The sequence below is a fragment of the Salvia hispanica genome, chromosome 3 (genome assembly GCF_029641045.1).
Source record: "Salvia hispanica isolate PSC_SH4W2 chromosome 3, Shi_PSC_v1, whole genome shotgun sequence".
Lineage (NCBI taxonomy): Eukaryota > Viridiplantae > Streptophyta > Magnoliopsida > Lamiales > Lamiaceae > Salvia > Salvia hispanica.
In genome coordinates this window covers 18,885,679-18,893,699 of record NC_142694.1, presented here as the reverse complement: position 1 = coordinate 18,893,699, position 8,021 = coordinate 18,885,679, and the positions used below count along the sequence as shown (strand labels likewise).

General features: G+C 39.0%; 1 protein-coding gene, 1 long non-coding RNA gene and 6 other non-coding genes across 8 annotated transcripts; 1 reads left to right on the top strand and 7 right to left on the bottom strand.

Annotated features, from left to right (window-relative positions):
• Positions 1-3,169: 3,169 nt before the first annotated feature.
• On the top strand, positions 3,170-4,776 carry LOC125212962 (uncharacterized). Its single transcript, XM_048113276.2, has one exon. The coding sequence runs from the start codon at positions 3,281-3,283 to the stop codon at positions 4,631-4,633; it is 1,353 nt and encodes a 450-aa protein (XP_047969233.2). The 5' UTR covers positions 3,170-3,280; the 3' UTR covers positions 4,634-4,776.
• A 1,335-nt stretch (positions 4,777-6,111) lies between these two features.
• LOC148930321 (uncharacterized) lies at positions 6,112-7,942 on the bottom strand. The gene is made up of 2 exons (XR_016136593.1): positions 7,513-7,942; positions 6,112-6,373 (listed from the first exon to the last, which is right to left on the bottom strand). It is a non-coding gene; the product is annotated as an uncharacterized LOC148930321 (long non-coding RNA).
• On the bottom strand, positions 6,277-6,385 carry LOC125217243 (small nucleolar RNA snoR97). Its single transcript, XR_007175660.1, has one exon. It is a non-coding gene; the product is annotated as a small nucleolar RNA snoR97 (small nucleolar RNA).
• Positions 6,533-6,641, bottom strand: LOC125217242 (small nucleolar RNA snoR97). Its single transcript, XR_007175659.1, has one exon. It is a non-coding gene; the product is annotated as a small nucleolar RNA snoR97 (small nucleolar RNA).
• LOC148930322 (small nucleolar RNA Z278) lies at positions 6,897-7,008 on the bottom strand. The gene has a single exon (XR_016137483.1). It is a non-coding gene; the product is annotated as a small nucleolar RNA Z278 (small nucleolar RNA).
• Positions 7,082-7,172, bottom strand: LOC125217180 (small nucleolar RNA Z223). Its single transcript, XR_007175600.1, has one exon. It is a non-coding gene; the product is annotated as a small nucleolar RNA Z223 (small nucleolar RNA).
• LOC125217255 (small nucleolar RNA U36a) lies at positions 7,205-7,294 on the bottom strand. The gene has a single exon (XR_007175672.1). It is a non-coding gene; the product is annotated as a small nucleolar RNA U36a (small nucleolar RNA).
• LOC125217263 (small nucleolar RNA snoR134) lies at positions 7,527-7,673 on the bottom strand. Its single transcript, XR_007175680.1, has one exon. It is a non-coding gene; the product is annotated as a small nucleolar RNA snoR134 (small nucleolar RNA).
• Positions 7,943-8,021: the final 79 nt, after the last annotated feature.

The window sequence follows — 8,021 nt, the reverse complement described above, 5'->3', positions numbered from 1 at the left end:
AGCCGCCACTGCCGCTCGTGCGAGCCAGCCTACGGATGGAGTTGGTACGGTACTATTTGATGGCCAGATTATTGATGGGAATGTTGAGAATCTTAACGAAAGGAAACCTTGCTCTGGCTACAAACTGAAGGAGATGAATGGCAGCAACATAATTGCAGGTGACAGTGGAGATGGTTCAACAGACTCAATAGCGTCTGATCATGATACTCTCATAAGCCGAATATCACTTCACATTGTGCAACAAGCTCCCATCATTGCAGGTGACAGTGGTCATCCTTGTCTGCCTGAGAAGCAGAAATTCTCTGGCTTCGATGCACCAAGTGATGGTGATAATGCTTCGTTTTCCATTGAATCTGCTTACTATATTAAAGATCCAACATTTGCAGCAACTTTGAAACCATTATTTAGTAGTGATATGAAGTCTTTCCTGGAGCCACATATTTTTCCCGGTGTTGGAATTCGAGGCGTGTTCACTCATACACAAGCACTTGCCTCTGATGCCCGCTCGATCCCTCCGCGCAACGATGTGACACGTTCGGGTGAATGCCTTAGCACAGGTGGGAGTAAGGTTACCCATCGTTCCTTGGGTGATGATCCCATAGAAAGTGTGATTTTCAAAAGTGATGGTAGCAGTGCTCTGAGTGCGCTACATCTCAGGCTGGAGTTCCCCACTCTTGTTGACATTTTGTCAGTTCCGCCCCTGTATCCGATGATTGTTGAGATGGAAATGTTGCTGGATCAGTTTATGGCTTGGATGACGAAGCAACAGGGGGAGAACATGAAACGGCTGTATCGCCACATATCTGTCAGCTGCCCCCTTCCTGCCAAGCTCATGAGCAGGCGATTTTACGCCCTTTTTTTTTTTTCTCGCGTGGCATTTTAACTCCGAGCTCTATTCTATTGTAGTGCACAAAGGGGATACATCGAAGGCTAGTCATTTCTATAGATTCATTCACTTGAACTCCACTGAATGGTACATATATGATGATTCTCGAGTTTCAGCAATAGATGGTGCTGACATTTTCGAGCAGATGGCTTATATTCTCCTCTATGCTCCGCACGGCACTGTCTGGCATATAGATTTCATCCTAACTCTCCAATTATCAATTGGATTTGCTTCTTTAGTGGCATCACAATTACTATCTACTTTTGAGATTGGACAGGGTGATACAACTGTTTTGCCTCTTGGTAAAGAAGGAAACGGATCAGAGGCTGATGGAGATTACTTACGCCTAAAGACTACTAATTCCTTCGTCCCTGACTCTACAGAATGGTGTCAAAATGTGAGTTTGGGTGGGGAAAATGGAGCCGGTGAAGCTGATAAAGGTCAAAGCTTGACTAGTGAAAGAAATATAGTTGCTGATGGAGTTGTGAATTTGAGTGCTGAGAGACATGAAGCTGGGGGATGCTTGGACGGTGATAGTGGATTTCTACAAAGAGGATATTTCCATGTATGTCTTAATACTGAAAAAATGGTGTTCGTCTTCGAGAAGGCAGAAAATAATATGGCATGTGTGGTTCTAGTTGCCTATGTTTACATAAGTGGTGGTGAAGATTGTGACTATAGTGGTGTCAAAGATTGCGAAGAGCTCGATGGATTTCTCTCCAAAGGCTGCAAATCTGGAGGAGTTGATGCCAAATTTGCTGTAGTAGCTTCCATTAGGCTCTTTCTTTCCGAATCAGAGAACTCACACCAACCCGGGGATACACCGATTATCGTAGCAAAGGCCCCGGCAGTTTTGGTAGATGGTATTCCACAATGCCATTGGATGATACAATGGTCAACTGCTCCAACGACACTTTCATGGAAGTCGAAGTCGGAGATGTTGCGTCCTTTTCTGTCCCTTAGCCTTGAGGACAAGGCTATTGCTATGGAGGGGGGAGTTGATAGGGACTCGAACCCTACAGCAAACCTGGCGATGAATGAGCAGCCCGACCGCGCCGAGCTTGCCCCAATCACGACCCATTCACGCCCAAAGAAGTGAAGATCCATGCAAATCCTTGCGTATCTTTAGTTTATTTCAATTTCCATAGTTAGACTTATTTTTCTTTATTTAATTCACGTAATATTTTGTAATCTTTTTGATATCTTGCCTTGCAAGATATCGTTGGGTTTAGGTTAGGATATCCTCGGGTTTTCTTGTCGGTTCTTTCCCGAGACGAACTAGGAAGGTCGAACCGTCTAGGGTTGAGGATTCTATAAATACTAGAATCCCATAGATAATTAAATCATTGAGAATTAAGAAATAAAATACTTCTTTTCTCATTCTTGTTCCAAAACCCTAGAACTTCAACTAGGGATTATCTCTTTTGCTCCGTTAAATCTTCGTGTGCTCTACAAACCTCTCGATAGGGAACTTAAACCCTATCACAGGGTGAATTCGGCAGTTTTCGAGCTCGATAGCCATTGGAATACTGTGACTGACTTCAGGTCAAGGTTCATTGACTTCATATATAGTGGATATACCCCTGCGTTCGTTAACTAAAAGAGATGATATATTTCATCTTTTCTAAACAGTTCGATTAATTAGAACTTTCTCATTTAATCTTTTTGTTGGGATTTGATTCATCACAAAGAAAGAAATGAATATAACTATTGACCCTCACGCATCTTATAAAAATACTATTGGAAAGGCGTGGTCTCTTTTCTAAAGTTTTCGTTGAAAAGAAAATGGGAAATAATCTTCATCTTTTAAACATCTCTTTCATTTTCATCTTTAAAAGGGTTTCACCATTTTCATTCAATGAAAATATTTTATATTGAGTTATTGGTGTGATCAACTATTGTTTCTATTAGTTTGACTATAACTTCAAATATGAAATTCAAAGTGATCAAATAGAAAAGGATAATGAAATTACAATAAAATATAGGATTAACCAACATTTATCAAATTTAAAAATAAGTGAGATTTAAAAAGGATACGTGAGAAAAGAAGAAACGATAAGAAGAAATATGGGCACCCAAAATTTTAATTACTTTCTCCTATAAAGAAACTCATTATGGCGTTTTAATTACATTCACATTTGGAAGTTTAATTGAAGTTTCAACCCAAAATTAACAATTAAATCGATCGGAGCGTTTCCCATCCAACGGCCACGATAGAGCTGGCTACTCAATAACGTTTATTTGAAACTCCAACGGTCGAAAATCCCAAAATAAACATCACAAAAATTTCTTCTCAAACTCAACACATTTCCTCCGAATCCTATTATTCAAGATTCCGGTCACATTTTGTTCTTCAATCGATCAATTCGAAGCCTATTTTAGTAAAAAGAAAAAATGAGCGTGCCTCAGTTCTTAGACGCCACGGATTCTTCTGCCGATCTGCAGATATGGAACAACGCCGCCTTCGACAACGGCGAGATTTCTGAAGATTTGGCGGCAAGCAAGCAGCCCTGGGGATCTCTGAAGCCGACACTAGGAAACCCTAATTCTTCTTTCGATTCGGTTTCGGATAAAGAAAATCAAAGTTTCGCATCGGAGAATCAAAATCAATTCCCCTCTGTTTCGCATCTCCCCAAATCGGCCTCTACGACGCCGTTTAAGGCGCTCACCACGGTCGAATCAGTTCAGAGATCGAAAATGAGAGCAATCGCGGACAAGGGTTTCGAGAAAAATCCAGTCTTGAAAATCGACGAGGAGATTAAAGAAATCGAGTTGCAAATCGCGCGATTGAACTCGAGATTGGAGGCTTTGAAAGCGGAGAAGGAAAGCGCGGGAGCTGTGGAGAAGAGAGGGAGAGTCGTGACGGCGAAGTTTGTGGAGCAGAAACAGAGCAGCAAGAATGATGAGATTTCGAATTTGGGCGTAAGAACAAAGGCTAACAGAAGAGGGATTAGTTTAGGGCCAGCAGAAATCCTCTCTGCAGGGCGTAGAGGGATGAGTTTGGGGCCTTCGGAGATTTTCGGGGCATCGAAATCGAGGCAGATGGTGATCAACAACACCCCTCTGCAGAGTAGGAGGCAATCTTGCTTGTTTAAGCTGCAGGGGATTGAGGAGGAGAGGGTGGAGAGTTGCAGTTTGAGCCCGAAATCGAGGAAATTTGCTGCGAAATCGAGGCAAGCTGTGACCACCATTGGTTCAAGAAAGGCTGTGAAGAAGGAAGAATCTGTTTTGAACTCAGTCCAGCCAAAGAAGCTGTTTAGGGATGGCGAGAAATCGGTTCCAAACAAGAAGGTGTCTAGGCCGGGGAGAGTGGTGGCGAGTAGGTATAATCAGGGCACGTCTCAGGCTTCGGCAATGAGGAAGATATCGTTGCCGGAGAGTGATGGTGATGCAGGGAAAAGGGTTGAGAAGTCGCGGTCTTTTTCCGTGGGGAAGACGAGGGCTAATGAGGGCGAGGGCCGGGTGAAGAAGAGGTGGGAGATTCCTAGTGAAATTATAGTTCATAGCAGTGTGAGGGGAGGAGGAGAGGGAGAGGAGGAGAAGTCTCGTGGATGTGTTGTGGCGGCGCCTGGCCTTCTCCCGAGGCTGAGGATCGCCCGTTGCAACAGGAGCCCACGTGACTCGGGGCCTGCCAAGAAGGTTGCTCAACTGGTTGGGAGGAAGTCATACTTTTCTATTGATGAGGGTGTGGAAATGGAGCATTCTGTGTGCCAAGTGTTGAGCTATGATGAAGAAGAAGAGCGTTGAAATGTGGGAGTTTTGGTTGGGATTGTGATTTTTGCATTGTTGTGGTAAATATAATAAGTGGGGTTTTTAAGTAAGATGTTTGTGTTTCTTGTTCAAGCATACTTGTGCTTTGCTATAATGGAGTATGTCTTGGAATGAAAGCATATACACATGTGTTAGATAAGTATTGAAATACTGAAATAGACTAGTAAACAACAAATATGGTTTTGAATGAATATTTGATTTAGATGCTGACTTGTTCTATAACTACTAACCTTGTTCACCAAATAACTTGTTTACTGCTAGAAAACCTCACGCAATCACAAAAAAGGAGCAAAATGCTTATGAATTCTACAAAAAACTACTACTATTCTAGTATTCGTGTGCTCCCTATGGAAAGCCAATCCCCTGGGAGTAACGAGATCACGATATTGTCGATGGTTAAGGTGCCGGAGCATCTTTGTCTGCAGCTTTGAAGATCTCAGCAATGTCTTCCTGCAAATATTTAGACAATGAACTCGTTTTCTTAAGAGTCACTTCTATTTTTAATGGTAACGTTTCACTAAAAATCTTCATCCAGTTCATTGCTTATAGTAAATAGATTTTCGCAATCTAGATAGAAAATTTATTGATTAATAGTTGTAGTGTCTAGCTGTATCACTGTAAAACATTAAGTATGTATGAAAGGCTTTCGCTATCCATAATCTAGAGGAGCGAGGAATTATTTAAGGTCAATTTAAAGAATATCAATCAAATCAGAGGTTTAGTTCTTTAAACTGACCGTTAACCGATTTATATGAGTACACTCTACACATAAATTTTAAGTAGAGAAGCGCAAGTCAGTATTTAGATATCAATCAAATCAGAGGTTAAGTTCTTTAAACTAACCGTTAGCTGAAGCACAGTAGGATTTATTTGATGACCGATTTGAAGATGCTAATCCAAGCACAACCAAAACCGATTTATATGAGTACACTCTACACATAAATTTTCAGCCTTCTAACAGCACAATCATATATAGAGTGGAATTTGGATTTGGCTAAATTTAAGTATATTACTAGTTCAATATTTGGAAGAGAAAAAATTTCACCGAAAATATGATTCATCAACTTTTTAAAAAATATTGACAGGCGCGTCACATCCGTTTACTTTGGCACAATCTTTACAAGGAAAATAGCACAATTTTGATTTTTAAGGTTTGTTAAGACAATGAAGAGCGGTTTTCATGAACAATTGAAATAGAAATTTACTAATTTTACTAATATTGTTATTTACTCTTGAGGTTTGGTTTAATCATCTAATGATGTATTCATAAAACTAAAACATAGTTCTGTACGTAGTCATGTTTCGCGGAAGCAATTATGCGGTAAAACATTTCAGAGCAATTTCTGTTTATCGTTTAAGATGCATTATTTTACAATGAACGCAATTTCGACGTTAAGAACTTTTACTTCGTTTGGTTAATTGAACTAGTTTACTTATACTCAAAACAAACAGCAGAAATACAACCACCACTAATTCATAAAATACAAATACAAGATCCAACAATATAATAAGATACTAGGACAAATAAACAAGGTACAATAATTCTGAAACAAAAACAAAATGATATCAAGATTTAAAAATGACTTATATCCTTCGAAGATAAAAATAGGAGATTAGAATAATCTAGTGCTGTTATTTAACTCCAGTTTCGTTGCAAATTCGAGAAAAGAAGCTGATGACAACAGCTTTGATGTGCGAATTTTTCAGACCTTCAACCTACAAGATTTAAATAAACCAAGGTAGAGATATAGTAAAACTCAATATCTAAACGTACAAAGAATCATTAATTTCATCTCATAAAAATTAAATTCAAACACAATAGAAACAAAATTAAATCAAAACACTATCAAAACTGAAAATAGAAACTTTACAGAATAATCTGGTGCTGTTATTTAACTCCAGTCTCGTTGCAAAATCGAAAGAAGAAGCTGATGACAACACATTTGATATACGAGTTTTTCAGACCCTCTATCAATAAGATTTTAAAAAACCAAGAAAGAGGGTATAGTGAAACTCAGTGTCTAAACAAATCATAAACAATCTTTACATAAACAAATCATAAATAGCCTCAGCACGTTAATTATAATCAATTTAAACATAGATCCACAGAGAGGTTCAACTGCATAAGCAGAACTCGGCTTCATTACGCCTCATATACTATCCAACAACCATCACAGGCATCAACTTTATTCAAAAAGAAAGTCTTAATAAATCAAATAAACTGAGTTAGTTTGATTGAATCTCAGATATTTCCAAGTTTTCATGGAAAGATGAAGCAACATCAAGGGGTTCTCCCTGTAAACAGGGTCTCAACATCACAACACCTCAAAATTGGAAATTTCATCACTGAATCAAATCAAAGGAAGCACTGATATAAAAGGGTTTAAAAACTAGCTTCCTAAAAATAAATAAATTAGAGAATCAACAAGGTTCAGATAATTATACAGCTCTATCGATCAAGAATTTTCTGAAGCAGAACTGGCGTTAAGCTGATTAAAAATCATCATAACCACAGATTATATAAGTAAAGGAAATGAATCAATTAATTGGCTCATATTAAGAAATTCAACCATTATTATCAATCTACTTCATCGATTGGAAATCTCAGAAGCGCGGATAATCTTTTAATCATTGCCAATACCTAATTTCGAAAATTCTGGAATAGTGCATCAAATATAGCGGACATTTTTAGAGGTACAACAATTGAAAAATGTAAACCCCCACGTGAAAGCCGCTAAATCTATGCCTCTATGACTAGCTCGATTTTTCATTGAAATTTTCAGAAAACAAGCTAAAGGTGTGGTGAGGCAATCCAATTATTTTAAAAAAGAAACAAAAACAAATAGAGAAATTACGAGCGCGGATGAATGAGTGTTGCCGTTGTTTTGACACAAATAGGCCGTGAGAATGGTACAGCGGCAAATCTGCAACACTAAACGGCGTCGTTATCGCACGAGCTTTGGGACTTCTTTCTTCATATGAGAAATTTCAGAGGAGCCCGGGTTGCTACATGCAGAAATTGAGGCCTGCGGAAATTAATTGAAATAACAATCACAAAAATCATCAAAATTAACGAGAGAAATTTGGGGGATTTCTCATATTGAGAACTAGAGCGAAGGAGTTCACTACTGTGTGTTGTAGATGGGATGAATGAGGAAGAGATGCATATACTAGGGTTTTATAGAGAAACCCTAATCACGATTGGGCCGGAAATTGTGGATCTGGATAGTCCGAATCCGAAATCTAAAGCCGGGGCCGTTTACCCGCTAATAAAAAACAAGGGTGTGTTTAGTGAAGAAGTTCTTTTAATCAGTCTTACTTTTCCTACCGGCATGTTTCATAACAAATATGGGATATATAAAGA

What these genes read in the sequence shown, in the direction of transcription:
- LOC125212962 (XM_048113276.2), top strand. Translation starts at nt 3,281, where the DNA reads ATGAGCGTGCCTCAGTTCTTAGACGCCACGGATTCTTCTGCCGATCTG.